At 40.1% G+C, this 27,606-nt stretch overlaps 1 protein-coding gene across 1 annotated transcript; it reads right to left on the bottom strand.

Moving 5' to 3' along the window:
• Positions 1–3,993: 3,993 nt before the first annotated feature.
• Positions 3,994–27,606, bottom strand: LOC310950632 (clathrin coat assembly protein AP180-like; the record flags this gene model as incomplete). The annotated part of the gene is made up of 20 exons (XM_083918536.1): positions 3,994–4,112; positions 6,330–6,418; positions 6,540–6,668; positions 6,820–6,900; positions 7,616–7,706; positions 8,072–8,090; positions 8,190–8,387; positions 10,375–10,605; positions 14,314–14,385; positions 15,852–15,992; positions 16,328–16,396; positions 16,688–16,771; positions 20,521–20,778; positions 22,611–22,667; positions 24,383–24,592; positions 24,824–24,838; positions 26,601–26,695; positions 26,969–27,141; positions 27,417–27,429; positions 27,584–27,606. 19 exons carry the CDS (start codon positions 27,604–27,606, stop codon positions 6,338–6,340), a joined length of 2,040 nt encoding a protein of 679 aa, XP_083774662.1. The 3' UTR covers positions 3,994–4,112; positions 6,330–6,337.

The raw sequence follows: 27,606 nt of genomic DNA, 5'->3' as shown, positions 1-27,606 counted from the left end.
ACTACCAACCATTAAACCAAGATTACTACTTGTGTGTGTGTCTGTTTGTGATGATCCCGATTACAGAAAATCATGTCTGCTATAATGCAATGGTTTGTTAACGACAATTGTTATGCGAACACCACCAATAACAGTTAGTTTTCCATTTTCAAGTTCTACCCCTAGACTGTATAAAACTGTTGTACCCCATAAGATTTGAGATACCTTGTTTCTAGTGGGCCTCTTTGGTGGTAAGATGTAATTGCAGGCGAGCCTGTTCTTTAATAGAGCCCTCCATCTTGTCACGATCACAGTCATTATGTGTGTTGACATATTTTGTAAACTTTATTGGAACACATTCACCTCTCTATACTTCCAGTCTGTCCCTTATATGTTCCAAGCCTGAATCAGTTCAAAATTCAAAGTTCCCGATTTCCGATTATAAGTGATCGAGTATAACCCTTAGTGACATTCTGGGCTGGGCAGACCATCAGCTGTCAGCAGCGTCACTTACATGGCAGCTTATTTACATCTAGAAAGGGAATGCCGCCACAGAAACACAGATTGGAATACTCAGCAAAAAGGCAACAGGTGCTTTCATTTGTGGGTCATGTGATCAATCGACATTGTTTTAACTCACTCTTTGATAAAAATGAACTTAAAAGACAATTAAATAGATGAAAATCTTAGGGAGTACAACTTTAACTCTTTCAATTACAAAAACCAATGAACACAACAACCGTGTCATCATAAATCAAACCACTAAAGAGCATGGCAAGGGGACCCCAGGGCTGAAATTTGTTGTTAGGCTCCTTTAACATCTCTGGCCTGCTGTGCATTATTAATGTGACCTGTTGCCTCTATGTTCTCATTAAAGCTACACTAATCAGTCTTTTCTATATTAATGATGGACAAATTGACTATGTCGCCAGTAGTGATGAACCCAAAGGAAATGATTTTCCACAGCCCATTCTTTTGGTTTGCTGATCCACATGTTGAATGTTCGTGTCAGTGTTTGCGTCTCAGGAGTACTAAGCCAAACCACAACCTTTTTTTCTAACTGTAATCAAGTTGTTTTGTTGCCTAAACTTAAAGGTGCTACACTTAAAACACTGAAAAAATGGTCTGTGTTTGCTAATACACAACTCTCACTTCAATATGCAAAACAACGCCTTTTCACAGGCATATGCACTACAATGCATGCGTGGCCAGACTGTCTTCACAACAAATAGAGAAACTTAGATTACAACACACACAGACGGAGAGTGACTTCATTCTCTGCTCAGCACACCATTACTCCACTATGTCTCTGCATGGAAAAATATTGTTTGTTGCTATTTTAATGTTTTGAATATCAAGCAGTGCCTTTAACCATCATGGTCACATACCGGTCCCTGTTTCACAGCGAAATCATACAAATCCGTTATTGAGAATGTATAGAGTTGGTGAACATATTGGAGCATTAAGTAGCTAAAGAGAGATATTTCTCTTAAGTAATAAAGACAAAAAACAACACAGGAGAGTGAATATTGGACTTGAGCTTGCCAGGTGGATACAAAGTGTTGCTCTCTGTCTTTTGGATGTGTAAATGAGCAACTGCTTGCTAGCAAGAGAACCATATTAACTTTATGATATAAGACTAAGCAAATGTTGCTTTTAGTTTGTTGCTCTGACTCACAATCAATGAATTTGTACAGTATACACAAGAGATGGCAGCTTCATTATACACTCAGAAAACAACCAGTGCACCTACGTATAGTGGCTTTCTGTGGTAGCCTGTGGCAATAATTGTATTTTGAGAATATATATTAATGAATAAAATATAAATATAAGACAATGTAGTGTTAAACTACATTATGACTAATGAAATGACCAAAAACGAAATGGCCTATAGGGCAATTACCCACTTTACCGAGTTGCTAATCTGGCCTAGGTCATGAACATATTGTTGGTGTGGAGGGATGTTCATTCACAAAATACTCCTTCAAACTGACATTTCTATTATCTATGTGATTAGGAAGAAAATAAATTATTCATAGGCAGTTCATCCGTCATTGAATTTATTGCACCTCAAAGGGCTTACATGCACTGGGCTCGGCCATCGTGAATAAAATAAGTTTATAACTAAACAAAAATACAATTTGAATAATTCAGTCATGAAAATTTTTTATTTCTGCCATTATTTTCTCTGAATCGTGTCGGATTCTCACAACCAATTTCTTATTCAGTCAACTGAAAATACAAAACATAGTAAGCTTTACATTAGTCCAGTTAACAGAACAGGACAGGAGCCTCTATTTTTAAACTGCTGTCCGCATGCATATCAACATATTCATTCAGTTGTTAGTCTGCAGGAGCAGAGTAGCTTTGTGTTAAGATGTTTTTGGAACAAGATCATGGCAGGGCAGACAGGGGCTTCCTGTGGATTTCCACACTGTGTAGCCACTAACAGCTTGTACTGTTCAAGTGACAATGGACCAGAGGCCAGCAATGATCACATAAACAACTTGAAAAAGTGTTGAAAGTGATTTTTTAGTTTCATAAGTTTGTCTCTGCATTTTCAGGTAATTACTTTGCTGTAATTATAATATTGTCAAAGCAGCAGTGCAGGCGTACTCACTGTCTATTTGGCCTATTGGTACAATAGCACAGTGTACAATAGGTAAGTGACATGGGACTTAAAGGTACCCTGTGGAGTTTTTCACCACTAGCACTATGAAGCAATGTTTGACAAACAAGGCCCCCGTTTTAAAATTGATGGACTTTTCAAATGTTTTATCAGGAAGTAAATAAATTCATCACATGTGTTAGGATACACCGACAGAGTATTTGATGAGAAACAACAAGAGAAAAGAATAAAGAAAACTGTTTTTATAGAAAAAAACTTGATAGGGTACCTTTAATATGTCCGACTTTTATGAAAAGTGAGCAAATTATCTTCTGCTGGACCACCACATAGGTTGTCTGCTATTCTTTGAAATCTTATGTATAGATGTGATGATTCTATCTCAACATAGATTGGTTTGGTAATGGAATATCTTATTCAAAATACAAAAATAATCACACTGACCTGTCATAGTTAAAACGAAAGCACAGGAAAAAGACTTATCCACAAGGTTAGTGTCAAAACAGTAGGTAGAAACATGTACAGTTATATTGAGGGATAGTTGAAGTTTACATCTGATGAATAACTAAAGCATTTTCTCCAGATGTAAGTTGTAAGATATGTTGTTTAATAGCAATGCCAGCAAATATCCACAGCAGGCTGGAGGATTTTTCCAACAGAAACAGAACATATAAATAACATTGGACTAAAAGACAAATAAAGAAAAACATAGAAAAATAAGCCACGAGTATAGAAAGAGAGAAACAAAAAGGATCACGTGCTGGTCTAGTATGATTCAGAAGCCCATGGCAGTTGTTTCTACATATACAGTATATTAATCATATAGCGGTATTCATATTTGTTTCCAAATACTTTCAAAAGATGACAGGGAAATAGAAGGATACTCACACGACTTCTTACAATTTCAATTCAGATTCACATTTATATTTCTCTTCAACAGACATACAGAAAAGAGAGGTAATCCTCGCCAGAGAAATCTATGTACATCAACGAGGACCTTTCTGTAAACAACACACAACATGTTTCTCCAAAAATCTACCGGGGCTTTGTTTACCACTCCAATCAGAGTGGGACAAAGAAGAGCTCTTCCCCCTTTATAAGGAGGCGGGGACAAATATGGGGTGGGGGGAGGGGCTTAGGACACCAAAGCACATCCATCATTCAACTTAACACCAGAAAGAAACTTAAACACATATGACTCCTCTTTCCTTCACCTACGTTTGTGGACTTTTTTGTCAGGGTTTTGAGTGATTTTGTTTAGACAAAAGATTAGTACATCTACATAAGCACACTCTTGTATTTTTTTTCTCATATATATATATATATATATAATCCGCTATGGTTCACTTTCACAGTTTGTGCTACGACAACACACAGGAGAAGGGTAGGGTGTTGATGGGCGGGGTGGAGATAAGAGGCTCTTAAAAGGTTGAGCAGCTGAACATCCTGAGATGTTGACAGACACCAGGTAAAAGGTGAGAGAGCCCTGCTCCAGAAGAGAAAGCAGCTGGAAGACAGGAAATAGAGAACATTTTAACATAAGAGTCATGCGGTTCTCAGTTAAAACAGTGCAAAGATGACAGACATTGATTTCATTGTTGCCTCGTTCTCTATGGATACTGATGCCATGTACACAGCGGATTGACAGGGCGATAAAAAAAGAAGTTCAACTACTCCCTGCACACTCAAAATGATCCCTTAAATATGACTGTTGAGGTTCCAATGACCAATTGTAATTCAATAATTCTGAGACTATTTATTTGAAGTATTACACTTCAATGCAAAGTTTGTAATACAATGCACTTTGAAAAAAAATCACTGAACTTCATTTTTGTGTAATTCAAACGGAAGCCAGTTGGAACAGTTGAACCCAACCAAAGAAAATTCACAAGTAGGGGAGCTCATATGTTTTCACAAATTTATGTTATTTGAAGGCGGAGCACAGATGGTAAAAATTGTTGCTGAAAGAAGAAAAGGTGAGAAACATGGATCGCCAGCTTCATCTGCAGGTGCTGTACCTGATAGCAGAGTAGGCATGATGGAGACATTACTACAGTAGAAATCAAAATTAGATAACAACTAATAAATACTTGATTTATTTTGTAATACTGTACTTTTATTTTTTAGTGTCCAGAATTTTATATAATATCAGCTGTGGCTATACCACTGCTGTACTTGCATGTTTTTTTTTTAAATAACCAAGGCACTTCAACAAAAAAACTTTATTTTGTCAAAAAAATAAACAGTGAGCAAAATAAGAGAAAACTTTCAGATCCTCCCAGTTATTGGTGTTAATCTGCACCTGGTGACAGTTTACTTCATTGATGGACACACCCTATTTATCTGCAGATCTCCTGGTTACTTTGAAGATGTCAGCTGCTCTAAGGAGACTGTAACCCTGAGACAGCAGGTTGTCCAGATGAAGGCCAAAGGGATGACCCTCTCAGCCATCAGAGAGAGGTTGGGCATTCACAGTCTGCGATTTCAAGAAGACTGAAACTTCACAAGGACACAGATTCTTTTAAGTCCCTGAAAAAGGCCGGTCGTCCACGTAAAACAAGTGCACGAGAGGACAGGATTATGAGAAGAGTCTCAATGGGAAATCAGTTCAACTCTGCAGCTGGAGTTGGTCTCCAGTTCAGTGCTGAACAGGGCAAGGATCTGTCTCTGCACACAGTGTCGAATCGTTTAAGACTTTTTGTACTGAAAGCCCACTCTGCAGTGACCAAACCTCTCATCAACAGAAAGAATAAAAAGGCAAGACTTGCTTTTGCTAAGGGGCATGTTGTGTGGACAGAGGAGAACTGGTCCAGAGTGTCTTCAGTGATGAGAGGACGTTCAGTTTATTTGGGTCTGATGGGAAACATTATGTTCAGCGTAGGAGGTGAAGCAGTCCCTTGAAGCTAAGAATATTGAAACAATGAAATGGCCAGCACAGAGTCCAGATCTAAACCCCATAAAGAATCTCTGGAAAATCCTCTGTGTGTGAAGTTATGTCTAATAAACCCACTCCAGTTAGTGAACTGTGGAAGAGAGTGAGTCAGAATGGACCACGATCAAACCAGAGCAGTGTGGGAAACTAGTGATGTCCTGTGTGTGCAGATGTGCTGAAGTCATTCAAAGCTGTGGCCTCTACACTTCCTGTTCCTTTTTGAATCCTAGAGACGAAAACATTGTTGAAATCTTCTCCTCTTACTGTTCTCTAATTTTGTTCACTGTTTTTTCACATAATTAAGGTTTTTGTTGAAGTGCCTTGGTTATTTAAAAAAAAACATGATTGTACAGCAGTGGTATAGCCACAGCAGATCTTCTATCAAATTCTGAACTGTGGCTCAGAGGTAGAGTCGTCCTCCATTCGAGAGATCGCGGTTCGATCCCCAGCTTCTCCGGTCTGCTTGTCGAAGGGTCCTTGGGCACGACACTGAACCCGGAATTGCTCCCTGTGCTGCGCATGGGTGTGTAAATGTGATGCGAATGGTTAGATCAGATTAGATAGTATGTAGATGTCCACTACCATCAGTGTGAATGTCTGTGTAAATGGGTGAATGTGAAGTAGTGTGAAAGTAACTTGAGTAGTCAGAAGACTAGAAAGGCACTATATAAGTAAATGTCCATCCATTTACCATTTTAAAATATAACAGTATTTTAGAATAAATCAATTATTAATAATTTGTTCTCTAATTTTGATCTCCGGTGTATTATAAATTCTGCAATGAGTTCCCACCTGGGGCGTTATAAGAAGTCTTTGAGGTCGAGTTCTGCCAAAGGGTCCTTGGGCTTCTTCGGGCTCTGGTTTGCAGATCCTGGAGGAATCTGGGAAAATAGGGAAAATAAATTCTTCAACTTTAAATTGATGTGTAAAAGTAGAACTGGTTTCTGTATATGTAAAGGCCATTATTGTTCACTGAGGACTTTACTATGTGTGGTTTGTTACCGGTGCTCCTGGTGCAGCTGCTCCGGGTGCAGATCCAGCCCCCCCAGTAAAGGATGGCCTCATCATGGGCTGTCCCATCATAGGCTGCCCCATCATGGGCTGCATCATGGGAGCTCCAGGCCCAGGAGGCTGGTAATGCAGGGATAAAAATAATGACTTTTCCAATGCTATGCAGATTCATTAGCATCTGCCTTCAGAATTATCTAGACAGTATATATGTATTTGTAAACTGAGCTCACAGTTAACATCTAGACAGTCTTTTAGATTAAATAAAGCTCACCATGCCGAAGCCTGGCTGTGCGCTCATTGGTGGCACCATGGCTGCTCCTGGTGCCCCAGGGGCTCCAGGGGCAGCACCAGCCTAGAGAGACAGGAAGAGGTTATCAACAAATCTTTTTGTTTTTAAAACATTCTCCACAAAGCCACAGTAATTGGGAATTCTAAAATTCAAATGGTAGTGTTGGGGAGAATTTGTTGTGGTGCCAGAAATAAGAAAAATGCCTGATACTGAAGGAGTTTAATACTTGACCAAGGAGAAACGGAAGTATTGTCAACACAAAGTAATGCGAGTAATGCCTCAATTCTGAGGCTCACACAGCAAAGATCAGATTCTTATAGCAAGAGGCTATGTGATATCATCTCACTGGCTAAAATGCATACACATTGCATTAAGGAAGTTATGTGAGTGTTATTGTCTGCAGCCTGCAGAGTCAGAGGGAATTGTGGCCTTGGCAGGCTCCAGGGAGTTTTTAGGGCAGCCTGACTGACACAGAGATAATCTAACCTAACTGACAAAGAGGTAATCAGAACAGAAGCCCACAATACTAACAAGGATTGGACATTAACCCAACTGTCAAGGGAAAATAAAATATTCCATAACAGGTAGTAATCATCAACAATGACATTTTACATTGTTTTCTTTTTTCATGCTTCTCTTTCTTGTTTGTGATGTTTAGAGAAATGAAAATGTATGTTGATAGCTACATCTGAGCCTGTGGCAGTAAGCAAAGCAACTGTTTTTTAAAAGATAAAGAGTGATTTCATGGCGAAGGGTGATGTACCCATGCTGTTCTTACCATGGGGGCCCCTGGTGTAGCCCAGCTTGTGGGAGCTACATGTGGCATCCAGTTGGCACCTCCTGTCAGCTTCTTTTCACTTTGTGGGTCCCTGAAAATCAAACAAAGGATTCACCTCAAGCTCCACTGTGCCATTTGTCCCAGTATACTTGGAGTGGTGACTGCTGAAAATCTGTTGTAGGTAACATATGCCTGTTTCCCCACACTCACTTCATTCAAATTCAATTCAAATTCCAAGGCTTTTATAAAATCTGATAAAACCTCAAAAATGAATAAAAAATGGTGGGAATATTGTTAAATAATTGATCAACTTTGAAGACTTTCTTTTATTTTCAAAAAAAGAATTCACCTCTCCACAAATCCACAAACATTGCACCTCTATGAACTGTTCATGCAAGTTTAAGCCTACACAAATATCATGCATATATAGAATTTACATGCTTAACACACACTTACTTTTTCTTTACGCCAAGGTCTGAATAGAAGAAAGAATGAAGAATGAGGTAAATTAATATTGAAATATTTATTAGAAACAGAAACAATTGAGCTCCAGACAACAAAAGCCATAGTCTACCTCCAATCAGGTTGGCCAGTGACGAGTCCAGGTCTCCTCCGCCAGTTTTGTTAGAAGGTGGGGTGGCGGGGGGAGCGGCTGCAATGCCTCCCACTGCCACAGGAGTTCCCATGCTTCCTGCTGTGCTTCCAGCAGTGCTGCCCCCGGTGCTCTGGGGCGTTATGGCAGGCATCAGCAAGTCTCCTAATCCAGCAAACACTTTGGGATAGGTTGGGAATAGCAGGACATCAGAGAAACAACACAGATTACAAAACTGCAAATCCCTAATCTAGCTATAACACAGGCAGAGGACATGTTGGGGACAATCCGGCTGTGACAGTATCAGCAGTCAGCTGTGCATCGCATGCACAATGTAGGACTGTACTGTAAACATATTTGAGCATTCAAAGGGGACATAATTACAGCAGCTGCAGAGATTTGACTGGTTTCTTGGCCAATAGTCAAATCTAAAGAATTTAAACACTGGCATTTTTTGGAATTAAGCACTCATTTTGAACCAGGGGTCATCAAAACCAAAGAGTTTACAGGTTTTCATTCCAAATAACTTCTACAGGAGCATTGTGTTGTTGAAAGGGGTTTGAGGGTGGAATCATTAAGGCAATGGTCCCCAGCCTAGTCTGAAGTATCCCAGCTCTGTCAGATTAATTCAGGTAACCCTTCATCAGCACCATCTGTCATGTTCCAAATATGCTTATTTGAATTGATTTTAAACTAGGTGTTATTTAACATTATTAATGAAATAAAACAATAGCATTTTACAACAAAAACAGTTAGTCAGTGTTGAGGTAGATTTGGTCAAGTTTGCATTTGCAGGCCTAAACTAATACTTTGGCAGGACATTTTAACCATTTATTGATTTTATCCATATGCCCTTCTAGGTAACTATTTACACAGTTCAATACTTGATACATAAACTATTTCAGCCATTTATCCGTTAATTTTAGCTAACTATTTAAACTGTTCATTTCTTTTAGTTAACTATTTTGAACATATTACATTCAGCCAATTTTTAATCATTTATCCATTACCCTTAGTTTACTATATAACTATTTGTGTGTTCCTTTTAGCTGACCATTTTAACCATCTACCTTTACTTTTAGCTAATAATTTGAACTTGTGTTTATCTTTACTTTTAGTATATATTTTTTTCTAAGTACCATATGGGCACCAACTTCAAGTAGGATGAGTTAAAGTATCCCTTGGGAATCACTGCACTTAGGGATAATGTGTAAATGACATCTTGTTTTACAGGTCCCACAGGACCTAATTAACACCACTAAAAGTTCTTGCAAAACGGTAACTATTGTATAGAAAGTATAGTAAAACTTTCAGCCTCTAACACTTACAGTTAAGGTTTCATGCTCTATAAACACACACATTTAAAGAAAAATATTCTATGTTTTTGACCTCTGAAGTAACCAAAGACTAAGAGCGCTCACGATAATATAATGCTGTTTAATGGACCACTTGTAATAAAATATAGAAAACCTGCAGACTCTACATGAAAAAAAAACGGAGGCAAATAAACAGTCATATTCCACCATGCAAAGATGCAGAAGGGGAACTTGTCCAAACTGCACATGCTGCAATGTACTGCCGGGTGGAACTCACCAATTACAGATTAGAAGAAGCAAGCAATGACCCAGCAAAGGGGAAGGGGTATAGATAGGGGTGAAGAGGGCAATTAAATGAAGCAGAAGACAAAAGATGTCAAGCAGAAAGAAAGAAAGAAAGAAAGAAAGAAAGAAAGAAAGGATGGATAAGATGGACAAAGAAAAAAGAAAGATTGCAGAGAGGGGTGGGGTGAGCAGGAGCAAGAGAAAGCACATAATTTGTAAAAGTGTGACAAGTACAAGAGAAGAGATAGAGACTTTGTGAAAGAGGCAACAGTGCTGAGAAGTTAAGCAGTCAGTAGAAACAACCATTGTATGTAAGGAGGACAGTGACAGCCTCTGTCAGCGTGTAATTCATGCAGAAGTCAAGCTCTTAGCACAAAAATATTAAAAGGTCATGGTTAAGGTAGCTCAGTTTTAATGAACCAGTGTGTGCATCAAGCAGATGACCTGAGCAAATTTGAACAAAATACTCTTTGAAATTCTACAATATTTCAGAAGGACAATGAGACAGATTACTAAAATGAAAGAGAAAAGAAATAGAAATATTTGACATATCTCTATCCACTTACTTGAAGCATCAAAGCCACCTGAGGGCGCCAATGTTTTTGTTGCAGGTTCTTGTGTAGATGGTACTATTGGTGCTGTAGCAGGTACAGGTGGTGTTGGAGAGGCAAGAGCGCCCAGAGCATCAAAGCCCGACTCCAGGAGATCATCCTGCACTGGAGCCAAGGCTGGAGCTGGAGCCAAGGCAGGAGCTAGAGCTGGTGCAGCAGTAGGAGCCAGGGTGGGGGACATCAGGCCTGAGGGGGATAACAGTCAGGACTGTAACTGTGATATCATATGTAATACTGTTTCTGACTCATTCTAATTCTATGAATGAACACACATTAAATACGATTAAAGACACAACAGATGGCACATAAGATATCTCGAAAACAAAATTAAATTTGGGTTTCCCCTGTGGGGAAAGTGGAGCAGTGCAGCAGCAAATAGTAACAGTATATGGCATAGACATATAAAATATAATACCGCACATCACTCAACCAGTTACAACACTAAAACAATACATAAAATAAATTATATAAAGTATATTATGGTATCTGAGCAGGGCACGGACAGTTGTACTCCATTAGATTGTAGATATCTTGTTTCTAGCGCCCTCTTTGGTGCTAAGGTATGATTGCAAGCTAGTCTGTTCTTTCAGAGCCCTCCATCGTGTCGCATCACGTTCACTATGTGTGTTGACCTTTTTTTTTTTTGCTGTTTTGTAAACTTTATTTAAACACATTCCCCTCATGGTAGCATTTAGGGAACGGACTGGAAGTAGACTTAAATCCATACCTGAGACTTAAATACACACACACACACGCACACACACACACACACACACACACACACACACACACACACACACACACACACACACACACACACACACACACACACACACACACACACACACACACACACACACACACACACACAAAGAGCAACTGCTGTCAGCAGATTCACTAACATCTAGCCGAGGAATGTCATCACAGACACTGTATGAAATGCGGATGCAGGGTCATATGAGAGTTAACGTACAACTGTGAAGCGGTCATTAACGGGTCCATATTGTAAAGTCTGTACTCACTGAAGAGTTGAACCATATATTGTACTTGCAGGTGTTCCTGTGGAGAGTGCCAGATGAAGCTGGCAGAAAACATGTGCTGTCAGGTGAACACACCGGTGTGACTCTCATCTCTCCCCCTCAGTGACTTTTTGCAGGACTGATTCATTTACTTTACATTATATATTTTATATTATTTACAGTATATTATACTTGATTTGCGATTTGTTTCATAACCTACTGTACTACTCCACATCAAACATTCTACACTAGATCTACTGTATTATTATATATCAAATTATACTATATTATATGTATACTATACTTTACCATGCCATATAACATTTAATATTATGAGCTGCTGCTGTACTATATTGTTACACTAATAGCATTATATTATTACTATTACAATGCATGTTATACCTCATACCATACTTTATTGTTATACTGTCTAACCACATCATATACAGTCATGTATTTCCATGTTGCTATATTAATATTGACAACACTAAGTATCATTACTCAATCACAGTATAGTCTTCATTCTGCTGGTGTACACTGTTTAAATACAGTATTTACTAGACTTTCTTCTATAAATAATACTGTAAACAGTTTACCTAGTAACCATGTCTTGGATTGCTTACACACCTCTTCATCTGTACTTATTTATCTCTTTATGCTGCTGAAGCACTTGAATTTCCCCTCTGAGGATCAGTAAAGGCTTGTAACCTCATATAGCCTCATAACAAATTATTTTACCTCAGTCAAATGTTATATACAGTCAATTTTCTATGATGCTTAATATTACTCGGTTAGGTGGGGGCACAGAATACATTTCTTTGACTGAAATGTTTCCTGTAAAGTATCACAAATAACTGGTACAATTAGCTGCTGTTTTAAAAGCTTCTTAGGAATGCACTGTTTTACACTTGCCAAACTGGGGACCCCTTGTACCCTTAGCAGGAATCATGCCCCTAGACATTAGCCACCCGAAATAAAAAAAAAAGATGATTCTCACGTGCCAGAATTGCTGCCAGGTTTAAAGATTCAGGTTTCCATGATGGGTCAAACACAACTAACTTGTACAATTGGCTGCTGTTTTTAAGACTTCTTAGGAATGCACTGTTTTACACTTGCAAAAGCGGGGACCCCTCGCACCCTAAGCTGGAATCATACCCCTAAACCAACGAGACACGGAAAATTAATTTAAAAAAACAACCAACAAGCCACGTAAAATTTAAAAAAAGATTCTTCTCACGTGTAGGAATTGCTGCCATGTTTAAAGAGTCAGCTTTCCATGACGGCTTAATCATGAGCTGTTTTGTGCATGCTAAACATTTGGAGTGTGTTAAAGGCTTGCACAGCTGGAATTGCTGCCAGGTTTAATTGTGTAAAGAGTGATGGTACTGGTACAATTGACCCTAAGAGAGAATCATACCGCTAGACCAACGAGACATGCAAAATTTGAAAAAAGAGGCTTCTCATGTGTAAAAATTACTGCCATGTTTAAAGAGTCGGCTTTCCATGACGCTTCAAACACAACCAACTGGTACAATTGGCTGCTGTTTTTAAGACTTTGAAGGAATGCACTGTTTTACACTTGCAAAAGCGGGGACCCCTCGCACCCTGAGCGGGATTCATAACCCTAGACCAACAAGCTTTTTAATGTTTTACACTTGCCAAACTGGGGACCCCTCGCACCCTGAGCGGGATTCATAACCCTAGACCAACAAGCTTTTTAATGTTTTACACTTGCCAAACTGGGGACCCCTCGCACCCTGAGTGGGATTTATAACCCTAGACCAACAAGCCACGCAAAATTAAAAAAAAAGATGCTTCTCACATGTCAAAATTGCTGCCATGTTTAAAGAGTCAGCTTCCCATGACGGGTCAAACACAATTAACTGGTACAATTGGCTGCTGTTTTTAAGACTTTTTAGGAATGCACTGGTTTACACTTGCCAAAACGGGGACCCCTCGCACCCTAAGCGGGAATCATACCCCTAGACCAACGAGCCACGTAAAAGAAAAATATTATGAGGCTTGAAGGGGTCCTTTTATCCAATATTTCACAAAGAAAGTAAAGATAGAGAAAATAATAATGTAACTTTCTGCAGCAAAACTTGTTTTTCATCTTTCTTTCACATTTAGGCATCGCATTACCCCTCATTTTAATCTTCTGACAAAAAAGTACACAGACAGCCTGAAACATGTTTACAAAGTGTTGAGGTGTGCTGGTGACACGTTACACACAATAACTTACTGTAAGTACAATGTGACAATGTAAGGCAATGTATGACTGCAAGGGGATACTGAAGCTTCAGATTGAGTCATCATCACTAACAGCTTAGGGGTGTGTGTGTATGTGTGTGTGTTTTGTGTGTGTGTGTGTGTGTGTGTGTGTGTGTGTGTGTGTGTGTGTGTGTGTGTGTGTGTGTGTGTGTGTGTGTGTGTGTGTGTGTGTGTGCGTGTGTGTGTGTGTGTGTGTGTTGAAAATGTCACTTTGTTTAACACATAAAATGAAAACAAAATAATAAATGACAATTTTGTAATAGTTATGAACTACTGACCACAGAACAGGGACAGAAACGAGACCAAAAAGGCCAAAAATTGACTATGGCATCACTGAGATCATAGTGGATAGATATTTTATAGACATTTCCAAATAAGTCCAAAACCACTTTCAAACTAAAATTGCAAATGCACCGCCATCATTACTTCTTGACTAATTTCTTAATCAGCATAAAAAAATTCTGTCAGCTGTTCTGTTTTCCAGCTTTTTGCAAGAAAGTAGACATCTTAACAAATTTTGATGGCCCTTTCAGCCTTTCTAATTCAACCATGTTTTTTTATACTTCAATGCCACTCCAAAAGGTGACAGTAAAAATAGACTCACCTCCTAGCAGATCTTCTCCAGGCCCTCCAGGAGCAGAGTTCTGCGTCTCCTCCACAGGACAGCCAAAGGAGTCTGTAGGGCCGTCAAGTTATCCACAATGCAGCATGAAGGGCAGAAAGGGGTGAGAGGTCAGCCCTGGACCACACACTGGTACACAATGAGGGGTAGGAGAAAAGATTGTCTTTATAACGCGAAACTTTAACTGAAATAAAAACAAAAAGTGAACAAAACTACAGAAGCTCTGAAAGGCAAGGCGAATAATAAAAATTTTGTCATGCATTGTGGGCTAAAACATTGACTTAGTTTATCTTGTACATACAAGATAGTATCACACACGTACGTAAGAGAGTACGTACGCGTAGTATTGCGCATTTTGTAATTTGACTTCCCTCTTTACAAGTGAGGCTGATGTTGTCCAGATGGGGTGATAGACTCTAGGTGTTTATGTCTCATTTTCTGGAATACACTGTGGACAGATCATATATACCATATATAGAACAGACAATATTCTGCAGTGATAGGTTGACCCCTTACATTCCTAAAATAGTCATTAGACTGTGTATCTGTACGTCTGTCTAGGTGATTTTTCTACTTTGTGTAGTGCTGAAAATTTAGCATGGTAAAACCTTTTGTTTATGCTGCATTTGGCTGAATTTTCAATTCCCTTTTAACAGCGTAATTAAGCTGAAAACTGTATCTTTATTTTTATATTCTATAAACACTAAGAGTGGACTTAGAGAGATTTCTGGTCATGATGGGACCTTTTCTGTCATGTTGAAGTCATATATTATACTCAGTTGGATTCTCATTACATATCATTATAACTTGAGACAGTTTCATGTCCGAATGTTGCTTTATGTTCTGGAGTGTGATTCGGTACAAAATGTGCAGGAGTGATACACAGAAACAAAATCAAGAGTCTATGGTCAGCAGCTCCATGAGGCTGTACTGTAAGATAAATGACAAAGTCAGCTTGTTAACATGCTTGCAATGACAAGATCAGTGTGATTTTTAGCAGGTATAATGTTTATCACATCCCCATCTTAATTTTAGTGTGTTTACATTTGTTAATCAACACTGAACACAAAGAACATCGGATGCTAGTTTAGCAGGTAGTTACTAATGATGAATTCAGTCATTCATTTGTCTTCCATACTTTGGTGTGTTGCCACAGTATACCTAGAGTCATGCCATGCTTAAATCCTCAAGAAAAGATTAACACCTCTTGTTTGAACTATGCTGAATCATGCTAAATTTTCAACACTACACAAAGTAGAAAAACTAACCATGAGTCAACGTATTACTGCAGAATACTGTCTGTTCTATGTATGGTATATATAATCTATCCGCAGTGTATTCCAAAAACTGTGAGACGTAAACACCTAGAGTCTATCACCCCATCTAGACACCATCAGCCTTACTTGTACATTCACTCAAGAAAACCCAGAAGAGAAAAATCAAATTACAAAATGCACAAACGACAATTTTTATGCAGCACATGTTGTAGAGATGTGTATGAGTGTTCTGAAGCACACTACCCAGCAGATCAATGACTGGTGTCAGCTCTGCTTTGGGTGGAGAGGAGGCTTCTGGGGTCAGAGCTGCAGCAGGAGCAGCGACAGTAGCAGTGACAGCAGCTGCAGCAGGAGCAGCAACAGGAGCTGGAGAAGAAAATGAGTCTGAACATAGAGACAGAGAAAAACAGAGGCAGTAAAGGATTTACATTCTCTCAAATCTAAACAACTAAATTGATCAGTGACAGCATTATTTCTAAGGAGATAATGCTTTGCTGTAGTTCTAAAAGGCTAGCAAGTATGCATAGATGAAGCGGGTTGCTGCATCTGCATATCAACATCCTTGAAGTGCGCACCATTTCGAGGTACAAAACTGGTGTGCATGTGCATGCAGACACAACATGTGAAAACCTTCATGATAAGTTGAGGCCGGCTGCACTTCTCCAAAAGGAAAGGAAGGGAAAACAGTGATGCAGTAAAGATAAAGCAGCTTAACTCACCGGTCACAATGTCTCCAGCCGGAGCCAGCTCGGGCAAAGGAGAGGGCCCACGTGAAACAGCAGGAAGGTCTAATTTACCAGCACAAGCGAGAAGCAGAATACAAGAAAGAAGAAAACCATGGAGGTTCAGGAGCAAAGAAAAGTATTAGCGCGGCAGGTAGAAAAACACAGCGTAGATAGAAAGCAGCCACGACAATCTAAGACTTGACGAGTGGGTTACATGCACAGTTCTCATACCACTATGGGGGACAAACCAAGACATGTAGGGGGGGAAAAACAGTTGACAGAGAAGTGGACGTATGGAAACCAGAAGAGATGAAGAGGTTCCACACACAGAAAAATGGATATCAACTCCTGTACCTGCACCAAAAAGGTCTACGCTAGGAGTGGTAGCAGCTTTGGATTCTGTGGTAGGGCTTTGCTCAGGCATAGAATCAAACATATCTAAGAACAAGGACACACAATCATATGTACATTCAGATTTCAAGTCCAGTGCATACAGAATGATGAGTTAAGAAGAGAGATAAGAGAAGGCAGAGAGAGCAGCAGACATTTGGATTATTAAACGGCTAAGTTGCTGTGTATCTGTTTAATGCAATGCAAAATGAAACAGTGCAAAAGTTAAAAGGTTGTATTGCTAAATTTCAGCAATTTCATGTGCTTTTGTTCTTTGAGTGCTCATTTTTCAATTTCCAACATATTTAGTTAACAAGGCTAGGAGTCTACAGCCATGCTGACAACTCTCTGAAGCCCCTTTCACACTGCCCTTTCATTGCACGCCGTTGTGCCTTTATTACACCTCACTGTCTGTGAGCGATACAGAGACAGAAAAGGGCTTGAGGCTCTACTTAGGTACAGCAGTGGTTTAAGCCAAATGTTAACACTAGCATGCTAAGATGCTTACAGTGATAAAATTAAAACCTGATGTTTATGAGTTAAGCCTGTTGTACTACATAAGATATGAGATATGTTGTTTCTAGCAGCCTCTGTGGCGGTAAGATGTAACTGCAGGTGAGCCTGTTCTTTCAGAGTCTCCATCTTGTCACGTTCATGGTCACTATGTCTATGACCTCTCTACTATATATACTTCTACCCTTACTACAAGCCTGACTCAGAAGTTGGAATTTCTGGTTTCAGATTACAAGTGAACGCAGCATAACCGTTGGTGATGATCTGTGCCTCGTGAGACCATCCTGATCTCTGAGCTCCATTGCATTTTACTCGCAGATCATTCTAGTAACCTAGGGCAGAGAAAATTTGGAGAAGGTCGCCAAAGCGACCAAACAAATGACCGTTGGTTTTGAGGCGGCTTGAATTGTGATGAATCGAGAAGTGACTGTTCAGTGTAAAAAACATGGCAGCTTCCATGGATGAGATGAGCGCAGCTATTGAGCAAGCTGCTCGCTAACACTTTTTTCTCTTTAAACCTTCTATTGGAATATGGACAAAGAAATTTATAAAATTGTGCTGATGAACATGCAATTGTGGCGTAGTTTGAGAAGAAAAGGAAAGACAGATGGTCATGTGTGACTCCCGTCGGGGCAGGTCTACTGAGTAGGTTAATGTTTACATTAGGGATAGGGAAGGCCACCATCAGCTAGAACGAGACACTAGAAGAGCCTACAGCCTCAGAAACACTCATGCACCGGCTCGATTTCAAGTGGACCGGGCTGAATCCATTGCAGGTCTCCTGACACTGTGCAAACTAGAAACCATCACTCCTCCAATGGATGTTTTTTCCCCCGACCGGTGTTGGGGTTTAAACGAGTGACCCGTTAACTGGACAGTTTCAGCTGAAAGCGTCTATGGTTGCCATAGTGACGGCAGATGCGTAGCTGTCCTTTTGAAGGCCTCTATGTTAAGTTTTTCATTACAATGTTAAACATAACGTTACCTACCTGATCAGTCTTTATAGTTTTGTTTGAATAAATGTGTCTGTCACATTTTGTACACTGCTTGTTGTTATGGTAAACAGGAAGAGAGCGACTTCTTCCTAATACTTTCTATCTCTAATTCATTTTCTAAATTAATCATTTGTCTTTGAAACCTGCCTGTGTAAACGTGTGCGTAGAATTGTATTCACCACTTACATTTTTTTTTTTTTGGGGGGTTCAAAGTCATGCCGTTGTGGGAAAATAAATGAAAGTTGGGAGATTAACTCGGTGTGTACCTGGCTCCCGCGTGTAGTCAACCATATCTAAGAGTATCTCCTTTTTATACAGTCTATGAGTATCTCACCTAAAAATATAATCCTCTTTACATCATCTGCAACCGCAGAGGCACTCAGCTGAAAGCCTCCAGTTAACACGGTCACTTGTTAAACCGAAACACTGGCAAGGCAGTTTGCTTTAAGTTGGATTTTGAAGTTATCAATTGTCAGTGTAGGGCGGCACGGTGGTGTTGTGGTTAGCACTGTCGCCTCACAGCAAGAGGGTTCCTTCTGTGTGGAGTTTACACGTTCTCCCTGTGTCTGCATGGGTTCCCTCCGGATTCTCCGGCTTCCTACTTCCAAAGACATGCACGTGTTAGGTTAATTGATGACTCTAAATTGCCTGTGGGTGTGAATGTGAGTGTGAATGGTTGTCTGTCTCTGTTTGTCTCTATGTGCCCTGTGATAGACTGGCGTCCTGCCCAGGGTGTACCGCGCCTCACGCCCTATGTCTGCTAGGATCGGCTTCAGCCCCCCTGCGACCCCGATGGGGACAAGCGGTTAAAGATGGATGGATCGACGGACTTGTCAGTGTGGAAACGTCATAATTTTGCGGTTTTTACTGCTATAATGTTGCATCTGTGGCTGCTGGTCATGCAACCACAAACGTCTACTATACTGGGCTATTTTCCTCATCATTATGTTTTGTTTTGTTTTTGGTCTAACGGCGGTCTAACGGCGGTCTAACGGCGGTCTAATGGCGGTCTAATGGCGGTCTAACGGCGCGAATGCTCAACGCTGTCAGTATGTCATACGCTTAGTTGATCTGATTGGTTGATTTGGCCCGTATGTTCGTGATAGAAAGATGGTTTATCCAATCAGCAACCAGTATTTCCGCCCCTTCCCAAAAGATCTCCAAACGCGAGTTCATAGATGGATATGCCAAGCAAATGCGAATCAATCCATCTGGCAGAGTCAGGTTAGACGATCTGGGCAGACAGACCAACTGCTGTCAGTAGCGTCGCTAACATGGCTGCGTATTTACATCTAGGCGCGTATGTCGCCACAGAAGTATATATTCGAATACTCTGCAAAAAAGGCAAGTAGAAGTGCTTTCATTAGTGGGGCAGATGATCACACACCATTGTTTTAACACACTATTTAATAGATAGTAGCTTAAAAGGCAATTAAATAGATGGAAATCTTACGAGTACAGCTTTAAATGGCTAACATTTGCTAATTAGCACTAAACACAAAGTACAACTGAGGCTGAAGGGAATGTCTTGAGTGAATATTTGGTCAAAAACCAAAGTTTGTAAAAAAAAATTTCAGTAAGATGATTTATCATATGGGGTACATGAGTAATCAATCCTATCGTTTGTAAGTTATTTCATATTTTGGCACTGCTATTTCGAGCCATGGCTACAAAACCTCACAAGTTATGCATAGTTGTGTTTTGGATGATAGGAATAGCATACGTCCATCCATCCAATTCTGACATTGAGCAATATTTCCTTTTAACTAAAGTGCATGAGCGACAATAAAGCATTCTCGTATGTCACTCTCTAAAATATTGATGACAAGCAGGAGAAGAAAACTATTTGTACTGGCAGTCTGTTAGTATTGGGTTAATAATCAAAACAAGTTTAGCAACCTCTGTTAACACTGAGAACTAAGTGATTCCCTTTTTTAAAAACACACAAAATTGACTTCATTGTGATTGTTTTTTTTAACTATTTCAGTTTAGCAGAGGATGTCAAAATGCTTGATTAAATTATCTTTAGCTAAAGGACAGGCATAATGGAAAATAGAAAATCAAATCTGAAATGTAGGGACTGGGCAGGTTATCATCATCATCACTAGCAAGAGCAACACAGTTGTCATCGTTATCAAAACCTATATCATCATCATCATCATCATCTTCATCATCATCATCATCATCATCATCATCATCATCATCATCATCATCATCATCATCATCATCATCATCATCATAATGCAGGGCAATGCAGTGAGAGGCATAATGAGAGTGAAAGGACTTTACCACTAAAGATATCTAGAGTCGGAGCGGCTGCAGACTCTGTGGTGGTGGTGTCGGTGGTTGTAGTGGTAGTGGTGGTGGTGGAAGAAAGGATGGGGGCAGCAGGGGCAGCGATGGTAGGGGCGACGATGGTCGGCGCCTCACTAGAGGTGGGAGGGGTGACGGTGGTGACAGCGTTGGCCCCTGTGTCGGTGGGCATCATTGCAAACAGGTCCAGCTCTGGAGCAATGTCCCCACTCCCCTCCGTCGTAGCGAAGGGGTCTTCAGGAAGAGCAGCAGGGGGGTGATGTTGAAGGGTTAGAGGAGGGGGGAGGGGATTATGATTAGAGAAGAAGGGAAGGGGATGGTGGGCAGATGAGGAAGGGGAAGGGGGTATTGAGGGTTTGTTAAAGCAACAAACACTGTAAAAAGCAGATTTGTAAGGCTAGACGCATTTGAAGCTCTGAATCAGCGTTAGTTACAGAGAAAGTAAACCAAACACACGGTCACTCATTAACTGCAGCACTGCATCCACAAGCTACAACAGGCATTTCTTCAGTAACTATTAACTGGTAGCAGGGCTGTTAGTACTCAAGTCTGGTCTTGATCTCATGCCTTATTGGACTCTATATAGAAGTCAAGTTTGTTTAAATGCTCTGCATTGATACGTTTAATGTTAGAATTATCATATCTCCTTAATCACTATTACTAGAAAACACTATTACCTACTATGGTCTTAAACAGGACTTGACTTGGACTTAATTTAAACTGGTTTTTGCCACGTCTGGTAGCATAGAAATACTTTTGTTTGACTGGCCCATTGGCCATTTAGTTTTTAAACTTATGAATACACCTATACTGTATGTGTCCCAGGTACATTGTTGGCTATATGGTAATAACAACATGTCGGCATACAATTGGTTTTGCGATATTTGGTCTTGCGATATAACACTGCCTAAAAGTGAAAAAAAAGGTGAGATATTTTTTAAGAGTAAGGATGTTGATCTTAAAAAAATTACAGCACCTTCATTCATGCGGTTAAAAAAAGCTAAATTCAGTGTTGAATATTAAACTCCTGTTAACTAAAATGTTTTAGTAGGCCTAGCCATTCATACTCTCAGTGATTGAACACAATTATTATGCTAACATGCCGTCCTAGTTGCTATTAGTTTTACAGGTTTTTTTATTACAAAAAAAAACATGGTCAAATTCATAGTTTGACCAGTTGGCGGCACTACATGAAGAGTCAGGGACTCACCAAAGTAAGTCGGATTCACCCTCTGGTTACGATGGAGATCTGGACAAATGTGTTTGCCAGTGATAACATGAAGCACAAAGATATAAGGGATGCATGGACAATTTAGGAGCTTAAGTGTTTTCTCATCACTGAAAAGGCAAGTTTATCAGTAGGAAAAGTTTTCAAAACACGGTGTGTCCTTTCTACACTGATTAATAGAGAGGGCCAAGTGTGGGTGAACAATTAAGTTAGTGGTGAAGCATGTTAAATAAAGTGCAACTGTTTCTCTTACTGCTGTGGTCAGTATGATATGCACAAACTAGAAGTAGCCTACAGTAAAGGAGTAGATTTTATTTATTGAAAAAAAAAAAAGGATTTGCGTGGTAAGTATTGCATGGATATTACATAGATAACTCAGATACAGTCATTGTTCTTCTACATATACAAGGCCAAAGAGAGACTAAATGGAGTTATTAAACAACACAAGGAAAAGAAAAAAGCCATGACAATGATTGATATAATCATCATTATCAGTAACAGGGTTAGGGTATCAAAATAAATGATATTCATTGTTGGACTACAGCATAGTTAGTCGCTGCACTGTGCTTTTTACTGCAGTATTCACTGTGTGAATATAAGGAGGAGAAGAGTAGTTGAGATGAGGGAGGAAAGGGTTCATGACTGGGGCGTTAGAGCAGGATTTGGGGTGAGACAGAAGGCCCTGAGGGCACATGGTTTTTCTACTGTCTTCTATGGAAGCAGAAGCAGCTTTGATATTATAAAAGCAACCACTTCCCACACACCCATACACACCCATACACACACACACACACACAGACACACACGAACTTGCACAAAAAGGTGTTTTGTCACCCACCAGATCCACCAAATGCATCGGCAGCAGGGCCCGCGGCCACGGCAGCAGGACCGTCTCCTGGGGAAGGTGCAAAGGCATCTAGGGTATTGCAGACGAAAACAGCCGGAACGCAAAACATAACACCCGACAGACACATGGATGTAAAGAACAAAAGATGAGTTTACAGATGGAATGGATAGGAAACAAAAATGAAAAGTCAGCATCAGGAAAAAGCAGAGAATACAAGAAATATGCAGCCCGCTTTTGAAGGGCTGCATAATGCTGCATTCAGTGAGTGCACCAACTGTGCAGGCTTGTGAAATGAGGCAAGTTGTCACAAGTTACTTGTACTCTGTGACAAAAGGGAAAATGTGAAGTTCAGGGATGGACGAGGCAAAGTCTGTCTTTGACAAAGGGACTTGATCACCTCTTTTCAGCAGAAACTTTGAACGTTAGAGTTGGGGTTAATATGATGAAACATTATTAAATAAAATCCAGCTACTCATCTTGACATATTTATGAAATCATTGGTCAGCCATTAGGGGGTTAAATCATTAAGTGTGATGACCAAAACAAGCAGAAAGCCACAAATCCCAAAAACACAAGTCATAATAGCAGATTAATTACATTGCAGTGGGTTTATTGAGGTGCACACAATTATATCCAAACTCATTGGGGTTTTGTTGCAATTGCGCAGCCTTGAATAAACCCGGAGAAAAGCAAGTAATCCAATATACTGGCTGATATTTTTGGGATGTGCCACGAATGATAAACGGTTTACTCTGTGCTCAATGCAAAACAGAGTGTGTGAAAGCGCTTGACGTTATGTCAGCACATAAGTGTACATGGTTGCAACAAAGGGGAGCATACCTATGTTCCCCGGGTCCTATGTTCCCGGGTCCTATGCTCCCGGGTCCTATGTTCCCTGCTTTGTATGTGACCAGGGAACAGCAGACGATTTTTTAAAAAAAGGGACTGATGTCCCCCGCCTATTAGAGAAAGCATCCTATTTTCCCTAGTTGGGGAACCCGGGGAACATAGGGATGACCCCCAACAAAGCAGGATGTAAAACCATTAGAAGAAGTATGGTGAGGACAGAAAACCATTACATTTGAGTCACAGCACTAAGCATTTGATTTGAAAAATATAAACCAATTTTTGACAAGCCCAGAAGTTCATATAAAAATGCATAATGCTGTTCTGAAGATATTTCCAGAATACTCAAATACTTTTCTAAATAGATGAAACAGTATTCCACTGTCTAATAACAAAAAAGGCACCTCTTTTGGTATATAAATATTTTATGTTTTCAAATGACAGCAGTATACTGTATGTCGTTAAACAACCCTAGGAGTTTTTCAAAGATTGTAATTTCTTTTTTGTTTAGCTCTGTGACTCAAAAGTAATGATAATACATGAGAGGCTCAAACTGGAGTCCTCTGCTTACTGAAGTGTCAGCGTACATTTACATACTTGTTTCTCGCAGTTTTTTAAGTTCTATTTAATTTTAATCAAGTTTTCATTTGCTTCAAAAATGCAGGCACTTCAAGATCTCCCTTAATCTTTAGATATCATACAAATGCATACATCTCATAAATTTGACAAAAGCCTGTAGAATTTCTTTGGTTTTAGTCGTTGTAATGCAAAGTTTAGGTAGTTATAATCTAATCCCAATCTTTTATAAAGCCTAGCAACTTCATACAGTTAATTGTTTAATAATGAAGGGGCTCGTTGTAGACATGTGGGCAGGCTGCCACACTGTGTATCTTGGTCTACATTCTACCCAGACTGACCTCCGAAAAGGTCCAGGTCTGCGGATGAGGCGGGAGCTGAGACAGGGAGCGTGGTAGGCGCCAGGGTGGTGGAAGTGGCAGTGGAAGCAGTGGCGTCTTTGGGTGCAGGAGTTGCAGAGGCAGCAGCCACTGCATCATCAGCATTAGCGGCAGCAGAGTCTCCCTCTGCTAGGAGAGCTTCAGAGGCTTCATCAGTGGCAGCCGGAGTTGCTAGTGGATAAACCCCATAATCCAAATGCCACGACCCAGTCACAACCCCCGAAAGAGAGAAGAAAGGAAAATGGAAAATGAAAAAAAGAAAGGCTTAGCATGTGCTACAGGTTAAAATAGCTTGACACACAGACAATGAGAACATCAGGTAGAAAGGCAGGTGATGAAAAATCAAGTGTTTTCATTTCCCGTCTTCAGCCTGTAGCAGTGTGCTGTTAACAGAGTACTCACCCTCAGCCAAGAGATCTGCACGACAGACAGAGAGAGACATAGGTGAGAGAGAACAAATTATTTTTTAGCATGGAGATGATCTGATGAAATTCAGAAATCTTTAATTTGGCAGAATTATAGACAGCAAGCCAGAATAAGCAGACATGGACCAATAGAGCTAAAAGCTCCTAATGTAATTGGTAAGGGCGAGTACAGGGGAGTACAGTTGGACTGTGGCCATCTTCAGGGTACCAGTACAGCTGTGGGGATAAACAGAGGCCATGCCAAAGAGTACCATCACTGTTATAATGGAAATGCTCTGTATCGTAAACCATATTGTCAAATAAAGAGCAGCAATCTTTATTCTACCATTCAGAGTCATTCAAATAGACCACAGTTAGTTTCACCTCATTTACTACCAGTTGTATAGCCTTTTATTTTTCCTGCCAACAAACTAAAGCATACTAGAGATTTTAAAATTAATTTCCTTCTTCCTGTCTCCTCCAATTTATTTCCATTAATGTTACTGTCACTATGAAGGGACCTGAACCCTTTCTATGCTTTGGAAAATAGTTCTAATGTGAAGTCAAAGGTTTGTATTAGCTCTATGGCCTATTTTAATTAACCTGACTGTCTAGCTCCACTCAACCATCTGGGAACACTCCATAGGAAAGTGATTTCAGGTGGTCGAGCCAATCAGAACTGCCAGGCGTTTTTTTATAGATGTGACGTAGCGGAGAAGCGACTGTTGTGATTCAGACAACAATGGCGAAGAAACAGGCATCAACATCAATGCTACTCTTTCATCCGTGTTGTCCAATCTAGAGAATATTTCTTCTTTAAAAGAATATTAGAGAACATCTCTGAAGGCTTTTGTTGGTGGAAACCATGTTTTCACCCTTTTCCTGACCAGGTTTGGCTTTTCCCTGCGTCGCTCTCATCGGCGTCACAAGTTGGTTTCGATGTGAGGAGTTGAAGTAGCACGTCAATAAAGATGACAGAAAAGTGGTTTATCCAATAATATGCAAGGATTTTTGATGAGGCCTAGCCTTCTGAAATCACTTTCCTATGGAGCGATCCTAGATGTATGAGTGAAGCAAGGCAGAACACAATCCATCTGGCGAGAGTCAGGTTAGGTTTTAATTTGATGGAATTTAAAGTTGTACTCCATAAGAATTAAGATATGTTGTTTCTAGCAGCCTCTTTAGCAGTAAGATGTAACTGCTGGTGAGTCTGTACATTCAGATCCGCTCCATCTTGTCACATTCAGGCACTACGTGCATTGACTATTTATTTATTTTTTGCTCTTTTGTAAACTTTATTGAAACACATTCACCTCTCTACTTCTGGTCCCCTATATGTTCCACTCTTAAATCCATACACACACAAATGTTCCTATTACACTTCTGCCCTTACTACAAGCCTGACTCAGAAGTTGGAATTGCCCAACTTCCAATTACAAGTGAACGCAGCATAACCAGCAGTGACGATCTGGGCCGACAGACCAACCGCTGTCAGCAGCGTCACTAACATGGCGGCGTATTTACATCCAGCCTGGGAATGTCGCCACAGACACAGATATTGGAATACTGCTAGTGCTTTCATTATTGAATTAATTGACAATGTAATACATTGTATGTATATATAATGAAGAATAATGATAAATATTCTTAAATAAAGTAAAAATGTGTTTAGAAAGCAGCCTTCTGAGTACCTTTTTCATTCTAGCTCAAAATCCCAAATGTATATGTATGTGTAGCAACAGTAACTAATTACTGATGGAGCAGAAAGTTCTCACCCCCCCATCCAGTCATGGAGGAAATCGCTGCAGCACCCTTTGCTGATGAGGAGGACATGGGGTCTAGATCCAACAAGAACCCATCCTCAAGAGCACTAAACATAAAGAGAAAGCGAGAGAGAGAGAGGGAGAGAGAGAGAGAGAGAGAGAGAAAGAGAGAGAGAGAGAGAGAGAGAGAGAGAGAGAGAGAGAGAGAGAGAGAGAGAGAGAGAGAGAGAGAGAGAGAGAATGTGTGTCCACAGAGGCAGTCCATTTCTAATATAATATATACATTATGCATTTCTAGTTTTGTAATACATGTAATATTGATACACGGATATTGACGTAACTCAGTTCAAACACTTGTAATATTGTTGAGTGACTCTTACTTGCTGGTAGTGGTAATGGTGGGGGCTGGTGCGGAGGGGGTGATAGAGGGCGGAGGAGGCTTGGCAGGTGGCCCGGGGCGAGCAGGGGGACCACCTGCAGGAGTGGGAGGCGCATGCCTGGCCGGTGCAACAACAGCAGCAGCAGCTGGCGAGCTGTTATTGGCTGCAGCATCCTGTTGCAGAGAAGACCCTCGTTAACATGGTGTTCAACACAATTATCTAAGCTGATGTGATTCAACAGGTTTTTAACAGATGAATTCACAATGACTCACTACCTGTCTAGCAACTGCTAAGGCTGAAGTAAAAAGTCTAATAAAGAGTTATCAGCTTTTACTTCAAACACTTCTCTGTAAAGATCTCAATAACTGTGCTTTGATATTGAAAATGCAATATGTAAACAAAGAGTGTTATAACCACTACATTATGCTTATCATGAAACACAGCTTACCTTAGTGGGCGACCTGCAAAAAAAAGGATAGCACATGAGTTTAAGAGCTTAATGATACACATACTGAAACATAATGGTTGTTACTGAGATTGGAGGCAAAGTGACAGCTTAAGTATCACTTTGGTGTTTTGGAGGAGGAAGCATTTCAAAGCAATTCCTCTGAGTACACATCTGCAGTTAATGGACCCAT

This window comes from Echiichthys vipera (genome assembly GCF_963691815.1).
Source record: "Echiichthys vipera genome assembly, chromosome: 8".
NCBI lineage: Eukaryota > Metazoa > Chordata > Actinopteri > Perciformes > Trachinidae > Echiichthys > Echiichthys vipera.
This window is presented reverse-complemented; position numbering and strand designations above follow the sequence as displayed.